This window comes from Mesoplodon densirostris, chromosome 3, assembly GCF_025265405.1.
Source record: "Mesoplodon densirostris isolate mMesDen1 chromosome 3, mMesDen1 primary haplotype, whole genome shotgun sequence".
Lineage (NCBI taxonomy): Eukaryota > Metazoa > Chordata > Mammalia > Artiodactyla > Ziphiidae > Mesoplodon > Mesoplodon densirostris.
Genome location: NC_082663.1, coordinates 138812660 through 138829657, shown reverse-complemented (window position 1 = coordinate 138829657; position 16998 = coordinate 138812660). Strand labels below are relative to the sequence as shown.

Sequence of the window (16998 nt, the reverse complement as noted above, 5' to 3'; positions counted from 1 at the left end):
CAGGATGGGAGTGAAACCAGTCAGGGTAGAAAAACTCAAGACTCGCTCACGGTGGTGTCTGTAAGGTGCAGGTTGTCGCGATAGCAGCGCCGAGCGGGAGCCAGTCGCCAGCAGATCACTGGCAGAACCAGCTGTTTTTCGGGCTGTGCTAACTTGAATTTCTCTCGGTGCCCTGTTTCTTCTCCCATTCTCCGTCCTTTAGCACCGTCTACTATTTCCTCTACCCCACACTTGCTCACCTTATGTGATGTGTCTGTGCCTCAGTGGCCTCACCTACAGTAGAGGGAGACACCTACAACAGGACCAGACACAGTCAACGTGATGTGATAGATGGTATGGTTATTACTGCTATCTTTCCTGTGAACAATTCCCCGGCCTGACTTCCACTATACGTTTCCAACGCACTCCTTCTTGTACTTTTTTTTTTAATATTTCATTTGTCGTTGAGTGGGATTCCCGCCTTTTGCTGCCTCTAAATCTTCTAGGATTTTAAGTTCTGTGAAGTCTGGCTCTAATGACATAGACCACCTGGTTTTGCACTACAGACCTAGAGATGTGGAACATATTAGCTTGAAGGGAACTGGTAATAGATTGGAAAAGACAGGAGTATGGATAAAACTGTAAAAGTTATGCATACTTTTAGGCACATACATTCCAGCAACAAATGACAGAAGTAGTCAAGTTAACTGGAAGGAACTGTCTTAGCCGGGGAGAAGAAGAAAAAAAAAAAAAAAAAAAAACAGGGAACGTTGTTGTTTCCGCCCGGTTTCGAACCGGGGACCTTTCGCGTGTTAGGCGAACGTGATAACCACTACACTACGGAAACACAGAGGTGCTTGTCTTCCCATATATTTTATAGGACTTATGATCATGGTCAATGTCCAGGACCCCCTACCCACCCGCTGGCTCAGAGCCCCCCGAACCATTCTGCCCTGGAATACCGGTCCCTTGGTGGCCTCGGGTAACAGTGTTTGTCAAACTGTGGAGCGCGATCCATTAGTGGGTAGTGAAATCAATCAAGTGTAGCAATTAAAAAAAAAAAGTGTGAATGAAAGCAGCGGGCCTCGTGGGAGGGAAGGTAAAATGTGGCTTGAGGCTGGATAACCCTCTCCATTATCTCTGTCTTCTAGGGAGATAGCTGCCGGGTTTAAATTTTCAGATAATTTGTGCTCTATTGACAGTTAGATCTAAAGGGTTCAAATACATTCAAAGTATATAAGATTTGAATATATTTTCGTCAAAATGTAAATTAGATACGAACAAGCAACAATGAAATTAATTTTACATATGCTTTCAATATAATTATATATTTCTTAGAAATTATACAAAATTATTAAGAATAAAGGGGAGACTGAAATTAGTGAATATCAAATTTTAAGTCGATGTTATTTAAATAAAGCTGAAAATATTTATTAAATTTTGAAAACGTAGTGAAATCTTTTAAGTATTTTATAAAAATAAAACTCATTCAATTTCCGGAATTGGGATGAGGTTTAACATATGCTATATGTAGATCTACATGTATGCAGATTTAAGAGTAGTATCGATGGTATAATATTGCAAAATGTTTTTCTGTTGCCGATCCTTGTTCCCAAAGACCTAGGTAGCCAGGAATTGGAACAGAGGCTGAGTCCTACTGAGTAGGGATCCTTGAAGTGTCTGTGACACGGAAGGCCCTCTCCCCCAGAGCACAGGGCAGGAGGCCCTCTTGTCCAAGTCTAGTTCAAGGTTACCAAGGGGCCTGCAAGTGGCCCAATCCATGGACGCTTTACCATTTTCCCTTCCTAGACTATAATTTGATTCTACCCACTTGTCGTCCCTTTTTGCACATCTCGACTCCCTTGGCTTCAATGAAAGCTTCGCTGCTGGCTTTCCTCCTATTCCGACTCCTCCTTCTTTTACCTGAGGCCATCTCCCTGAGGGTCTGATCCCAGCTCACTGCTTGACCCACACTCTATCCCTGCAACTGAGACTCCAGCTAAGACTGCTCTCCCCTGTCTTGCACATGTCCCTTTAGATGTCTCCCAACTTGTTCAAGACTGAACTCATTACTCCTCTCTGCCCCACCACTTCCAATCTTCAGTATCCGATCTCGGTTGTTAAACCATCGAAAGCAGAAATCCAGGAGACCCCTCTCCTGCCCTGAGTACAAACCATACATCCAGCTTCTTCACCGCTTCTCCGGTCGGCTGCTGCCTTGCCCCTGGCGCCAGCCGCCTCCTGTCTGGACCGTGACTGTTTCCTTCCGGCCCCTCTCCCTGACGCGGTCTCAGTCCCCTCACACCTTCTGCTCATCATTCCTGAAAGAATCCAAGACGTAAATCAGTGCGAGTCCTTCTGCCTCTGCAGCTTTTACTACCGCTCGAGAAAAAGGCCGAAGATCCTACCATGCGTTTGCCTAACGTCTGAACCTATGAATGCCAAAAGCAACGTGGGTCACTTACTAGCACAGGGATTCTAAACCAGACCTGGCCCGAGGGGCGGCGGTGGAAGGAGTGGAGAGGAGAGAAAAGCAGGAATTGTAGCAGAAAGCTCGGGCGGGCGTGCCCTGGGCTTGTTGGGAGACAGGGAAGAGAAGCTTGTCCACTTAGGCTTTCTCTCGCTCCCTCTTTTTTTTTTTTTAACATCTTTATGGGAGTATAATTGCTTTACAGTGGTGTGTTAGTTTCTGCTGTATAACAAAGTGAATCAGCTATACATATACATATATTCCCATATCTCCTCCCTCTTGCGTCTCCCTCCCACTCTCCCTATCCCACCCCTGTAGATGGACACAAGCACCGAGCTGATCTCCCTGTGCTATGCAGCTACTTCCCACTAGCTATCTATTTTACATTTGGTAGTGTATATATGTCCATGCCACTCTCTCACTTTGTTCCAGCTTACCCTTCCCTCTCCCCGTGTCCTCATGTCCATTCTCTACTTCTGCATCTTTATTCCTGTCATGCACTCTGCTTTCTCTTAATGAAAAAGCCAGAATCTTTTAGGAATGTTTTCCAGTCCCACTAAAGGTGGTAAAAAATAACCCTGAAACCACTTTGCAAACGAATCCACAAGCATTTGTGCAAGACGAAATGCCAAAGTTCAAACTCTTCTAACACCGTCTTGTTTAGACCCAAACGTTCCAAGAAAAGACCATAATAACACTAACTCCCCAGGGACGCGTGAGGTAGGCCTGTACTAGCAACTCTGCCTATTTTACCAACTCTGCCCAATTCCTGTCCACAATGCTCTCAGAGGGTGTCATGCTAAATCCTCCCTAACGCTCCCTTTTGCTACACTTCTGAGACCGAAGGTGGTAGTATCCTTCGCTTAGCAAGTTTAATAAACCAGCTTTATATAATCAACAGACTTCTCTTGTGGTCTGGTATGTATGTGGGGAGACTTCTACAGACGGAAAATAGAAAATGGGCTGAATTTGCAGGACTAAGGAACAATAAATGGAAAAGAATGAATTCAAGTGAAGTTAAGGAAGAATTTCGTGACAAGACCGGTAAACCGAAGATGTTCATGTTAGGGTGTTCCAAGAAAGGACATTTTCACGTTCCTTTATGTGGAGGGGGAATGTGGAGGCTGGGATGTGTGGGGCAACATTTCACAAAAGATCGACTCAGTATGGCGCATAAAGAGAGTATACTGGACATGAGGGTCTCGGACATCGAAACAGGGCGGCGGCGGTGAGAGCGCGGAATACTAACCTCTAAATCACCTGGTAAGGTGGTCGCTAATCAGGGGGCCCTGGGATCCTACCGCAGCTTCCGGGGGTCACTCAGTGCCCTCCCTCCCAGGGAAGCTTGCCCGGGACACGCGGGCGGGTCGTCTCTTAAATAGAGGGCGCCTAATACATGTTGAGCGCTGATAGGCGGATGTCAGTAAGCGGAATCTGGTCTGAAGAACAGGCCCCTAGGAATTTGTCCGCCGGCAGTCACCCTTCACTCTCCCTTTCGGGAAGCGATAAGCCTTAGAGCTGGGTGCACTCCATCTCGAGTGCGGGTCTTGGTCTGGAGAATACCTTGCTGCCCTTGCATTAAAAGCTCTTTTATTATCCTAATTTCCAAAACGAACTAGCGCCCAACGTGGGGCTCGAACCCACGACCCTGAGATTAAGAGTCTCATGCTCTACCGACTGAGCTAGCCGGGCGGCTAGTGACGGTACGCTTTCTGTCCCAAGAGACCAAGATCCACAAGCAAGGATGCAGGCACACTGCTAAGCAACCGCAGAAATATTATGGAGCGCCAACGGTGCGCCTGGCTCTGCCCTAATGACTAGGGCCGAGGGGTCCGAAGTCTACGCCCCCTCGACACGGAAGAGGTGGCCGTGCAGGCTTCCGGGGGGAAGAACAAAGAGATTAGCTGAGGTAACGAGACCTGAATTTACGTTGGAGCACTTATGGAGTATATAGACTGCTACGGTACCGCCTCACGGCCAGTCTCCGAGAAATAGAAATAGAGATAAACACACACTTGCACTTCATGTGACAGCCTTCACTCTCCAGGATGCGGAAGAGACGGTGCCTAGGACCAAAAGTTGTTTCCGCCCGGTTTCGAACCGGGGACCTTTCGCGTGTGAGGCGAACGTGATAACCACTACACTACGGAAACATCCATAGCAAAACAACCTGATTACACCCTGAAATCTATACGTGGCCGGAACTGGCGGGGTTGAGAAACGCCACAAATCCAGAGGCACAAGGGGCTGCCATCAGGGGCCGGCTGAACCGTGTTCAGGTCTTGTGGCCCCATTTTTCTGCCACAGTAGCGCTCGCAGCTCCCGGCACGGCCTAGTACAGTTCACGCACGAGGATTCGTGGTTTTGGCGCGTTCGGACCACCACTTTAGAAAGCACGTCCATTTGGCGCTTCCCCAAGAGGCGGGAAGGGCCTCGAGATCAGGGTCAATTCTTCGTGCCCAGCCCTGGCATCGCGCAGCGTCCGACACTCGCTGGGGATTCTGTACATGGATATAGGTCCTGTAACTTTCCCCGCAGTTTTTTTTTTTAATTTTTAATTAAGCGATATATATATATATATATATTTAAAGCATCAAGTATTATTTCTATTGCACAAATAATCTATTTGGCAGAGTTGCTCTGAGTACCACAGCAGTATCTTTACTGATGCCGTTCTACATGCCCCCTAGGATTCTCTCAAGTAAAATCAATTCCGCAAACCCATTCTGAGTCCCTGCTCTTAGACTGCGACTCCACGAAGACAGACCTCGAGGTTTTCTGGGCGTGGAGCACGCGTGGTGCACAGCTCAGAAAGTGTTAAATGAATCGACAGCACTTGGGGGAAAAAAACACTTTTTTTTTTTTCTTTAAGGCAATACATTGACATGGTTCGAAATTCAAAACACACACAACGACCTTTACGGAAAAGTGTCCTTCCTATCCTGGATCCTCAGACTTCCCAGAGAAACTAGTATTCTTCCAGAGACAGACGACGACGATGATAATAATGGGTAGCTAAACCTTGTAGCTAAGCAACATTCTAATAGCTTTGCATTACATTAATTTCACTAAGCCCTCTTAGAAACAACTGCCCTTACTTTATGAATAAACACAAGACTATAAAGCTATTACATACATTTAACATCCTATTCCCCCCCCCATTTTTTACAGATATACTCTACACACTATTCAATACCTTGCTTTTTTCACTTCAGAATCCTGTACATTTTGAAGAGGATTCCTTTTTTATATCTAAAGTGTTCCAATGTGTGAATGTGCATGTCATGATTTGCAACCGTTCCTTTACTGATGGCAATTAGGAAAGTTCATCTAAACGATGCGATAGTGACCGACCGCAGTTTCTAAAACGGGTGTGGAAATGCCAACTACAGAGGGGAGGAGGAGGGGGAGGGTCTCCGGTCCCACCTCCACCGCACTTCTACAGGCCCCGCCCCCTAGTCTCGGAGGGACGCTCAGAGCCCTCAAACAACAAAGTCCTTCGCCTAGAAGGGCCGGAAGTACTTCAGGGCGCTCACCAACCGCCGCCCCTCCGCTTCCGGTACCGGCGGTGCGGAGTCCTTGCTGCAGTTCTCCGTATCCGGTCGGTAGGATGGCGCCGGGCCGATGCGGTCATAGCACCGAGAGCAGACGGGCGCCAAGCCCTTCCACCGTCCCCCGAAGTTTATCCCCAGTGGCGGGCGATGGGGGAGGCCGAGCTTTCTGTTTCGTCTGCGTTCCTTGCTCCCTCGCATCACAGAGGCGTGCGCCTCCGTCTTTCTAGGTCTCCCGCCCTGTTCCCGAGTGCCTGCTAGAGTGTCTTCTCACCGTTTTCTGTCACCCAGGGGCCCGGGGCGGGTAAGGGTAGGGAGAGGGGTAGAAAGGGATGTAGCGTGACCGCGGATGGAACTCGCGAGCTTGGGTGGCTCACAGCACCGGAAGTGTTGGGGGGACGGAAATGAGGGGGCGGAGCCAGGAAGTGAGGAGGGGCGGGGGTTTATGAGGAGGCCAACGGACCTTTGGGGTAGATTTGCACTCAGGGCCACCTGAGGGACTTGGCGGTATCGCTCAGCTGTGTCCCCTCCCCTCTCAGGGACACGGTTGTCGTCTGGGAGTAGGGAACTCTGTGCGGAGGGGTGGGTTGTCGGGAGGACATTTCTCTGGCTGCGCTTGAGGCAAGGTGTGGAGAGGCAGGGCTGGGGGTGGGGCTGGGTCGTCAGGGCGTCTGAGAGGGAAGACCCCCCCGCCCCCCACCCCCCCACCGCCCGTCTACACTGGCTGACTGGACACTAAGATGGCTGCCGTTGCCATGGCACCCAACCCTGTGCAGACCCTTCAGGAGGAGGCGGTGTGCGCCATCTGCCTCGATTACTTCACGGACCCTGTGTCCATCGGCTGCGGGCACAACTTCTGCCGAGTGTGTGTAACCCAGCTGTGGGGAGGGGAGGATGAAGAGGACAGGGACGAGTTAGACCGGGAGGAAGAGGAGGAGGACGGAGAGGAGGAGGAAGTGGAGGCCAGTGGGGGGTGGGACACCCCCATGCGGTATGAAGACTATGAGGGCGACATGGAGGAGGAAGTCGAGGAGGAAGAGGAGGGTGTGTTGTGGACCAGTGGCATGGGCGGGTCCAACTGGGAAAACATGGACTACGTGTGGGAGGAGGAGGACGAGGAGGAAGACCTGGACTACTACTTGGGGAACGTGGAGGGGGACCTGAGGGGGGAGGACGAGGAGGATGAGGAGGAAGTGCTGGAGGAGGACGAGGAAGAGGAGCTAGATCCTGTCACCCCACTGACCCCGCCTCCAGCCCCTCGGAGGTGCTTCACCTGCCCCCAGTGCCGCAAGAGCTTTCCCAGGCGGAGCTTCCGCCCCAACCTGCAGCTGGCCAACATGGTCCAGGTGATTCGGCAGATGCACCCAACCCCTGGTCGAGGGAGCCGTGGGAACGAGCAGGGCATTTGTCCCAAACACCAAGAAGCCCTGAAGCTCTTTTGCGAGGTGGATGAAGAAGCCATCTGTGTGGTGTGCCGAGAATCCAGGAGCCACAAACAGCACAGCGTGGTGCCATTGGAGGAGGTGGTGCAGGAGTACAAGGTGAGAGAAGTAGAAGATGGGAGTTTAGTGGGGGTGGAGAGGAGGTAAGAGGGGGTGGAGAGGAGGTAAGAGGAGCTGGGAAGAGGAAACGTGTCTTCCCCCCCGCCCCCCGCCAAGAACCTCATGTACTGTTGAGCTGATTCTCCTTACCTAAGCACTTACTGGCACCAGGATGGGTTAGAGTGAGAAGGATCCTGGACACAGACAAAGTAGACACAGTGAAGAAGACCAGGGAAGACTGGCTTCCTCAAAGGAGATCTGGCAAAATTGGTGATGCCATATCTCTGGGCTTTGTCTTCTGGGGAAAAGCCACTGCTCTTTTACACTTCCACTGTCCCTAAGTAATAGGAATGCAAGTGACAAGCCCCTAGGGCTTTACTACCAGTCTCATTTAACTCTGGGTGACTCTTAAATGTATCCTTGACTAAAACCCCTCGCAATGGAAAGAACTTGGGGCTCAAATAAGAAGGGGCTCTGAGGGGCAGGAATGTAGTATTGACTACTCGTATCAGACCCACACGCTCCTCACTGGCTTTCTAAGGCGTTCCCCACCCACTCCAAGGTACGGCTTGGTTCTCTACGTGGATCTGCATCACTCTGGTGTCGCGGCCAGGGCTTCTTACCTTTCCTGGGAATTCAGAAAAAAGGGAGAGGTTTTTAAGTCAGAAGACCTGGCTTTTAGTCTCTGAATGTCTTTGAACTTTAATTTCTTAGTATGTACCCCAGCACTGTACTAAGCACTTTTCATGGACTGTCTCATTTAAAACTGAAAACAATCCTGTGAGTTTGATATGGTTTGTATTCCTGTTTTACAGATTGGGAAACAGAGATTTAAGTAATATACACAGGGCCCCATAGCTACTAGTAACTGATGGACTTGGTTATGACCACCCCCAGCCCTGGCCTATACCGTTAACAGGGTCAGCGCCGTTTGGATGTCTGCTGTTTGTTTGACTTTTCTGACATGTGACTTTTCTTCTTGGAGTCTGATTCTAGTTTAGTTAATATCTTGCCTCCTACTTCTGATCTTGATTCTTTGGACACAGATAAAGGAGATTTGTGTGTGAGACAGCCAGTAGAAATAACATTATTTAGCAAAGGCCCAGATGGGTTTGTAGCAGTGCAACCAGGAGGAGAGGGTAGCTTCTTCTACGTAGTCTGCACAGAACTTTTTTGTTTTATGACTTGCGTTTTCACACCTTCCCCTGATTCCTACAGTAACGTTATTTAGGTATTATTATCATTACCCCAGTTTTAGAGTGAGATGTCTAGAGCTTCTCAGCTGTGATACGTACAGCTAACACAAACCTACACCCCTCATGACAAGTAACTACTCCTTGCACACAGTGATTGTCAAACGTGGCTGATTGTTCCAATTATTAGTGGAGGTTTTCAGAAGTACAGTGCGCCCTACCGTTAGAGATTCTGAATCAGTGACAGGGAGAATATCTTTAGAAAGCCCAAGCTAGTATGGGAATCACTGAACTGGTAATACCACCTGCCTTTTAGGCCCTACATTATTAGGGGAGATTGTGAGCTCCTTTTGTCCTTCCATTTTGTATCCCCTCAGTTTCTAGTTAATTGTACTCATCATACAATGTGCAGTCACTTTGTTAACTGGATCCCAGGGCGGAATATCCATGAGCATTCCACCCCTTCTCCACCCTCCCCTTGCAGAACTCCTCTGAAGAGCTTCTGAAACTGGATTTTAATTTGTGTTAGCCATAGCTGTTGAATGCCAGGCCAGTAGAGCTGTGCAATCTGGAGAGGCCACATAGACACAAATAATCTGATCAGCAAATGCAAATACATAAGTTTCATTATGTCAAACTAATTTGAGTGACTCCCTTTCTAACTTACAGGGTATTTTACAGGCAGGTAGTTACTTTTCAGATATGTACACTAACTAGCATTAGTTTGGCACACTGTTGTTTTGTAGAGAGATCTCCTTATTGAATAGGTAATAATGCACAAATGATGTATAAATAAAGCTTCAAAAAAGTTAAACGTTCTTGAAACTTTCTCTTAAATGGTACTCTATTTGAATTTGTGTGTATGAATTTTTTGTCAACAATTTAGGAAAAATATTAAATGAGAAATTTATGCATCATGAATTCTGACCTAATAGAGTTGAAATTATCGTGGAGAAAAGTAGATAGTAATAGCAAAAGGCAAAATTTTGTGTAGTTTATGTTATGGATTGATTGTAATTTTATTATGATTTTTTTCTTCGACCAGTTAACCTGTGCAACGACTACCTTTTGTGCTCTGGGACACTCACCTCTTTAGATCAAGGGTCATTATCAGGCTGTCATTGGCAGCTTAGGCTTGGGTAGGGAATTCTAGATAACATTTAGTACTGATCTTTTGCTCCATGCCAGACACTGTGCTAAGCATAGTGTCTGTGAGGTAGATTCTGTTATTCCCAGTTCCCTTTTTGAGATGCGGAAACTGGAAGCATGGCTTGTCTCGGGCTGCATTCAGGTTCAGATCAGAGTCTAGGCTTGAGCTCTTCTATGCTGTATTACCCCTTAAGGAAAAGGAGAAGGCATAGAAGGCAGAAGGAGTGGATGGCATAAAAAAGGAAAGAGCACAAAAGTCGGGCTTATCTCCTCCATTCTAGTCTAACAGCCCTTTAAAGCAAAAGATTCTGCTACAGATGATTAGAACACAGAGCTCAAGAGCATATTTGCTGAGAGAGTTAAAACTTTAGGAGGAGAGGGTATTTGTTTTCCATTTAGCAAGTAACTGAGTAGGAGAGAAAGCCAATGGACAGAGAGAAGCGCAGAAATTACAATAAGTAAAGCGGGGTTCCTGCTGCCATGAGCCTGTGTGTCCTGGGGGCAGCACACTTGTAAATGGTTGCAGTGCAGGGGAGTATTGTAAAGGCGTATTCATGTTCCTTGGGATCACAGAGGAAGTTGGGGACCATCAGGGGCATGGTCAGGTAGCTGGGTTTTAAAGGAAGAATGCCTTGGGCTAAGTGTAGAAGGGCAGCCCCAGGCAGAGGGAACAGCATGGATAAAGGTATGGAATTATGCTCAGGAAAAGACAAGTTTTATGTGACTAAAAATAAGAGTCTATGTTGAGGGGGTGTAGGAGGGGAGGCTAGAAATGAAGGAGCAATGAGAGCCTCATATTTTGCAAGTCATGGAGAACTGTTGAAAGATTTTTAGCACAGGCGTAAAATCATCAGAAGAGTATTTAGAGATGAAAATTATGAGGAAGATTGCTTATGAGGGGGAAGGGACTATAGGTAGGAACATTCATATGGAAGGACTTTCTGTGGTGAGGGGCTCAAGCCAGGTTTACTCCAACTCTGAGTGTGGGGCTATGTAGTCATCAGGATCCTACCTTTATTTTTAATTTTTATTTTATTTTTTTTACTTTTTGGCTGCGCTGCATGGTATGCGGGATCTTAGTTCCCTGACCAGGGATCGAACCCTCGCTCCCTGCAGTGGAAGCGTGGAATCTTAACTGCTGGACCGCCTGGGAAGTCCCAGGATCCTACCTTCAGAGCACACCCAGGGCTTTGTACATGAGAGCAGGTGGAGGGTTGGAGGCCTTTGTCATCATCTGAAGAGAAGAAAGGGGAGGAAGGGAGTGTGATGCTCCTTTGATACCTGTGATGGTGATGAGGCATTGAGCCCCAACCCCAAATGGGAGAATGGGGTATGTGGGCTCTGAGAACAGGTGCCTCTCGCATCCCAGGCCTCTAATCTTCCTTTCCCCGTTTCCTTAGGCCAAACTGCAGGGGCATGTGGAAACACTGAGGAAGCACTTGGAGGCTGTGCAGAAGATGAAGGCCAAGGAGGAGAGGCGGGTGACAGAGTTGAAGGTGAGTAAATGTCCTTGACAGGGCTCTGTGGTCAGAGCAGGGAAGATGGGCTCTCACAAGGGGTGACTAGATCTGCTGAAGAGGGGCAGCCGAGGCCTGGGAGAGAGGTAGACACCTTCCCAGGGTTGTGAGGAGAGAGGGGCCTTAGTGGATCAAGAGGCATGTTTGTTCCTAGGTTCCAAAATGGAGTGAAACAGGTTTAGCTTGGAGAGGGTTGGTGCCTGGCCCAAGGCTGCAGAGCAGGTTTACCACCCCAGACACCCAACCCAAGAGCTGTTGCTCCATACTGCTGTGCCCACCACACCAGATAACACAGGGGGCAGAAGAGGGCAAGGCAAGATTCAGATATCAGCTATCAGAGAAGCTCCAGGTTCCAGGATAGGTGGCAAATGGTGGGCAAAGCAGCCCTGAGCATGAGGGGAGGAATGTTAGCACTGCAGAGACCTAATATCTTCTAGTCCGGTGTTTCTCAGCCTTTTTTATTTATTATTGCTCACCCCTCCCCAAGGAGTATTTTTAGATATTTTCCCCCTAATTCCCACCCCTTACCTCTGCCTCTCTTTGTAAGGCCGGGAGGCACTGGAATAGCCTGGCACTGAGCTTTGGAGACCAAGCCAGGGCATCCTTCCTGTCTGTCCTCTTCCCCCATCCCTCCAATGCCTGCCACCCTGAGAGGGTGGCTGAGCCTTGCCACTTCCAGGGCCCGTGCTCATTCATTGCCACCTACACATTAGGGACTCTGTTGCTGGCAATTGCTAGGCACTGAGTGGTGAAATCTGAGTCTGGGAGTTGGGGAGTTATCTTGCTTCTAAGCCAGCTGCCCAAGTCGAGACTTTTGGGCTCCTGGAGTGCAGAGGTGTCAGGATCTGAGTTTCACTGGGACAGAGGGTGAAACTGACTATTTCCTTCACCCACTTGGCCAGCCAGGACTTTCGTCCCCACTCTGGCCTGTTACTCTTTTTCCTAAGAATGTCTCCAGCTTATATCTGGGCGAAAAGTGCGCCCATCATCTGGGATTGTCCAGCCCAGGCAGATGGGGTGGGAATGGGCAGAGGTTTTCTCTCATTATATATCGAAGTTACCTACATAATATCATCCTTGATTTTGCCTCTTGGCCCATAAAGTGTAAAATATTATCTGACCCTTTACAGAAGAAGTTTGCTGACTCCTGATCTAGAAGGATTGGGTGACTTTCCCAAGGTCATTAGTGGTATAGCCAGGACCCCAATTTCATATCTTGATTCCTGAATTTTTTATTCATTTCAAAAACTTCTTACCAGCACCTACTCTGTGGTCGGCACTGTGCCAGGGTCCGAGGACCCTGTGGCAACAGCGCTTACAGAGGAGTGGGTGAAGACAATGTTAAAAGATACTCCACTGTAAATACAACATTTCAAATTGAGATATATGCCATGAGGAGATACAATGATATTTATGAGGGTGGTCCTGATTTAGATCTGGAAGAGAGATACTTCTCTTAGGACTGTTTAAGCTTAGACCCGAAGAACGCGTCAAGTTAGGTAGCCAGGGTGGAGATAAGTGTTGCAGGCATTGGTTGGTGAGTTTGGGACTAGTGTGCCAGGAGCATGTAAGTGGTGCCTGCTAACGCCAGGAGATGGGGAAGGGGACAGGGCCCTTTTTCCATTCAGAATGTAGGGCTCCTTTGCCTTGGATTGAGGGGCAACAGTTGCGAAATTGGAGGTTTATGTTTCTGTGTGTTGAGGTGGTATCCACCATCCCCTTTGCATCATCCCAGAGCCAGATGAAGTCAGAGCTGGCAGCTGTGGCCTCAGAGTTTGGGCGGCTGACACGGTTTCTGGCCGAAGAGCAGGCAGGGCTAGAGCGGCGCCTCCGAGAGATGCACGAAGCTCAGCTGGGGCGCGCGGGAGCAGCGGCCAGCCGCCTCTCGGAGCAGGCTGCCCAGCTGAGCCGCCTGCTGGCTGAGGCCCAGGAGCGGAGCCAGCAGGGGGGCCTGCGGCTGCTCCAGGTGAGCGATGGCCCCTTCCCTGTCCACCCTCCAGAACCCTGTGTCTGCTCTGTCAGGCGGTGCTTACCAAACACCTGCCCAGAGCTGCCTCTCTTCTCATTGGGAGGAACCCACAATGATTTAACCTGAAGACCAAAAGGTTTTGGAGGCTGCAGAGTAGTTGATGCCAAATGTGGTGTGTGTTGATTATACGCAATGAAAAGAACGAAGATTCCGTTCGTAGGAGGAGGGTTTTAAGAGTTGAGGAAAGAATTTTTGACAGTGACATCCTGAAAAATATGACCAAGTTGTATTGTGAAAATCCTTTTACTGGGGTTGACAATTCTACTTGGCCCACAGCAGGATGAGTTAAATTAGGCATACTGAGGCACAGGGGTGGTCGAGATGGATGCATGTTTACTGAGGGCCTTGTGTCCTTTTTCTCACTCCCTTGTTCAAGTTCAGTTCTTTCTCTGGCTGGAATCAGATGGGGAGAAGGGAGCCATCCCTGTGCAGCTGACTCTCTCTTTGTCTCTTTCTCCCTCTCCCTCTTTTTGTTTCTGTTATTCCCAGGACATCAAGGAGACTTTCAATAGGTGTGTTCCCACCCTTTATCCTTTGTGACCCAGTGGCATCTGGTTCCCCATCCCTGCCTCTCTCGGATATCCTGCTCCTCTCCTTCCTTCCCCAGGACCCGAGTTTCTGCCTCCTGGACCCTCTCCTTCCCCTCAGCTTCTGCTCTTCCCTCTGGGAATATCATGGTCCCACCCCCTGCCCGGTCCCCTTCCTCCAGGTGTGAAGAGGTACAGCTGCAGCCCCCAGAGGTCTGGTCCCCTGACCCGTGTCAACCCCATAGCCATGACTTCCTGACAGACGCCATCGTGAGGAAAATGAGCCGGATGTTCTGTCAGGCTGCCCGAGGTAGGGAGGTCATCTGTTTGACCTTCCTTTGCCTTTTTCTTCACATACCTGAGATTGGGTTCTGAGGGAAGTTGGGCCCTGGGGGAATAGTGGGTGCTGAGATACAGGATACAGGGAGGCCAACTGGGGGGGCTTCAAGCCAAGAGTAGCTTTTGTCCTAGCCCAGGTAGGTGTTGGGGAATAAGAGCTGGGGCCAGAGGGAAAACCTGTCTGGTGTCCTGAAAACAGAGTGGGGAAAGAAGGGGAGCCCCTAGGAACTCGAGCCTGGACTCTTAAGTTGGGGTGGGGAGCTGAGGACAGCTGGATGGTGGGGAGGGAGAGAGGTGAAGGGAAGGGCAGCAGGAAAGGCCAAACCTTGGAGTGAGCTGCCAATGGGGAACAGTCGTTCCAGCCTTGGCGTATTTGTCCTCCCTCCTCCCAAGTGGACCTGACGCTGGACCCTGACACGGCTCACCCGGCCCTGATGCTGTCCCCTGACCGCCGGGGGGTCCGCCTGGCAGAGCGGCGGCAGGAGGTTGCTGACCATTCCAAGCGCTTCTCGGCAGACTGCTGCGTGCTGGGGGCCCAGGGCTTCCGCTCTGGCCGGCACTACTGGGAGGTAGAGGTGGGTGGGCGGCGGGGTTGGGCAGTGGGTGCTGCCCGTGAATCAACCCATCATAAGGAGAAGGTGGGCTCTGGGGGGTCCTCTGTGGGCAGCAGTGATGCCAGCTCCTCCTCTCGCCATCACCACCGCCGCCGCCGGCTCCACCTGCCCCAGCAGCCCCTGCTCCAGCGGGAAGTGTGGTGTGTGGGCACCAATGGCAAACGCTACCAGGCACAGAGCTCAACGGAGCAGACACTGCTGAGCCCAAGTGAGAAACCAAGGCGCTTTGGCGTGTACCTGGACTATGAGGCCGGGCGCCTGGGCTTCTACAATGCAGAGACTCTGGCTCACGTGCACACCTTTTCGGCTGCCTTCCTGGGCGAGCGTGTCTTCCCTTTCTTCCGGGTGCTCTCCAAGGGTACCCGTATCAAGCTCTGCCCTTGATCAACCTGCCACCCGCAGGGGCCCCTCTGGTTAGCACTGGGGGGGCGGGTGGTGGTGGAAAGTAGCCCATAAGTTTGGGAGCTCAAAGGCTCCTCTATTTGTGACTGCGTTGCTTCCTGCTCCTCCTTGACCCCAGGCCCCTGCTTCTTCCTCTAGGAGCCTAATGAATGCCCCCAGCCTCCAGCTCAGTCTTCTCATCTACTAAGTCTGTCCAACAGGTCTGCATGGGTCCCTGATGAAAACAGTTGCCTGGTCTTCTCTCCCTCCCTCTGCCCAGGGATCTGAGTTTTTGAGTAGGGGATGAGGGGAGATTGTAATCTCATTATCAACTTCCCTTTCCCCATCCCTGTTCAACTTTCATGTCAGTTCTGAGACTGGAGGATTTGGGCAAGACTCATGACAGCCCTCATTTCCAATTCCATTTTCTGATGTAAATTTTAGCTAAGGGATTTGGAAGCTTTTTGGGGGGAGGCAGGCTGAGAAAAGGGTAGACCTGGATAATAAACAGTCTACTCTTTGGGGGAAGTACGAAGGATTCTAATTTTTCTTCCATCCCCAATTTCTACCTCCATAGACTGGCCAGAATTTAGCTTCAGTGAGAGATCTGGAATGGCCGACATGATCGCAACTCCAAACGTCACATCACCCAATAAATTATTCCTCCCCCCCCACCGCCTTCCTTTTTTCCAGCACTTAATCTAGGAGCAAAGCTCCTCCCCTCCCCAAACCCTCAGGTCTTTTCACTGCCAGGCTCCTTTCCCTTTTGTTCAGTGGAGTTCCTTTTGTCAGGTTTCCAGCCTCTCTTCTTGTGCTTAGTTCCATTTGGTGAGCCCTGGAGGGGAGCCTGGGGACAGGGATTTGAATCCCTGGGAGGAGAGCCTTGGGCAGAATCTATTTTTCTAGTAACCCTTTGCCTTCTGTCACTTATCAGCTTTTGTCCTCTGCTTTGATGGCTGGGGTCAGTTTATGCTCCTGGGGGAAAGGGAAGATGGGTTGTGTTGCGGAAATAAAAAGTTTATTTGCTGCTTTTGTGGAGTCCACTCCTTTAGAAAAGTATAAAGTAAGGAGATGCCACCAAATGGAGGTCAGATTAATTGTACCTTCCCTATCAGGTGTGATTCTGTTTCAACAGACTGAGGTATAAATCTTACCCCCCTCCATTTGAATACCCTGCCTAGCCTGTTACTGGCAGGCCCCTCAGAATACCTACTTGAAGATCATTTGCCACTTCTTTTCTACCACTGCTGTGAGACTTTATACCATACCATGGCCCTCAAGCCCAAGACTCAGGCACACTACATCTCCAAAGTCTTTTTATATGTCATTATATCTAGTTGAAGTCCCACTAAATTGAAGTCAAAGAAAAGACGCATTGCCATTATGAGTTGGAGGGTATATGTAAGAGACCAGTTGCCACTTGAGGAAAAGCCATCTCTGATTATTAACACCTCTAGACCATCCCACACTATTTTAAATCTTCAATTATGGAAGGAGTGCAAAGGAGTCATTACGCAGCAGCTCTTCTGGTGAGTTGCCCTGCCTTAAAGCAGGGGTCCCCAACCTCTGGCGAGTGGCGGGCGAGCAAGGAAGCTTTGGTGTGCTGCTCCCCATTGCTCACATTACTGCCCAAACCAACCTCTCCCCAAACCCCGGTCCATGGAAAAAGTGCCTTCCATGAAACAAGTCCCTACTGTCAAAAAGGTTG

At 49.6% G+C, this 16998-nt stretch overlaps 1 protein-coding gene and 3 non-coding genes across 13 annotated transcripts; 1 reads left to right on the top strand and 3 right to left on the bottom strand.

The window, feature by feature from the left end:
- Nucleotides 1-753: 753 nt before the first annotated feature.
- On the bottom strand, nucleotides 754-826 carry TRNAV-AAC (transfer RNA valine (anticodon AAC)). Its single transcript has one exon. It is a non-coding gene; the product is annotated as a tRNA-Val (tRNA).
- Nucleotides 827-4068: 3242 nt separating this feature from the next.
- Nucleotides 4069-4141, bottom strand: TRNAK-CUU (transfer RNA lysine (anticodon CUU)). The gene has a single exon. It is a non-coding gene; the product is annotated as a tRNA-Lys (tRNA).
- A 388-nt stretch (nucleotides 4142-4529) lies between these two features.
- TRNAV-CAC (transfer RNA valine (anticodon CAC)) lies at nucleotides 4530-4602 on the bottom strand. The gene has a single exon. It is a non-coding gene; the product is annotated as a tRNA-Val (tRNA).
- Nucleotides 4603-6413: 1811 nt separating this feature from the next.
- On the top strand, nucleotides 6414-16293 carry TRIM41 (tripartite motif containing 41). 10 transcript variants are annotated; one of them, XM_060093752.1, is made up of 8 exons: nucleotides 6415-7541; nucleotides 11284-11379; nucleotides 13136-13366; nucleotides 13919-13941; nucleotides 14037-14266; nucleotides 14689-14864; nucleotides 15450-15511; nucleotides 15868-16293. In XM_060093752.1, exons 1-8 carry the CDS (start codon nucleotides 6741-6743, stop codon nucleotides 15881-15883), a joined length of 1635 nt encoding a protein of 544 aa, XP_059949735.1. In that variant the 5' UTR covers nucleotides 6415-6740; the 3' UTR covers nucleotides 15884-16293. The 10 variants fall into 10 exon arrangements, with proteins under 10 accessions (XP_059949728.1, XP_059949735.1, XP_059949734.1 ...); XM_060093751.1 differs by having other exon boundaries at nucleotides 14689-14870; XM_060093754.1 differs by lacking the exon at nucleotides 15450-15511.
- The last annotated feature ends 705 nt before the right edge of the window (nucleotides 16294-16998 follow it).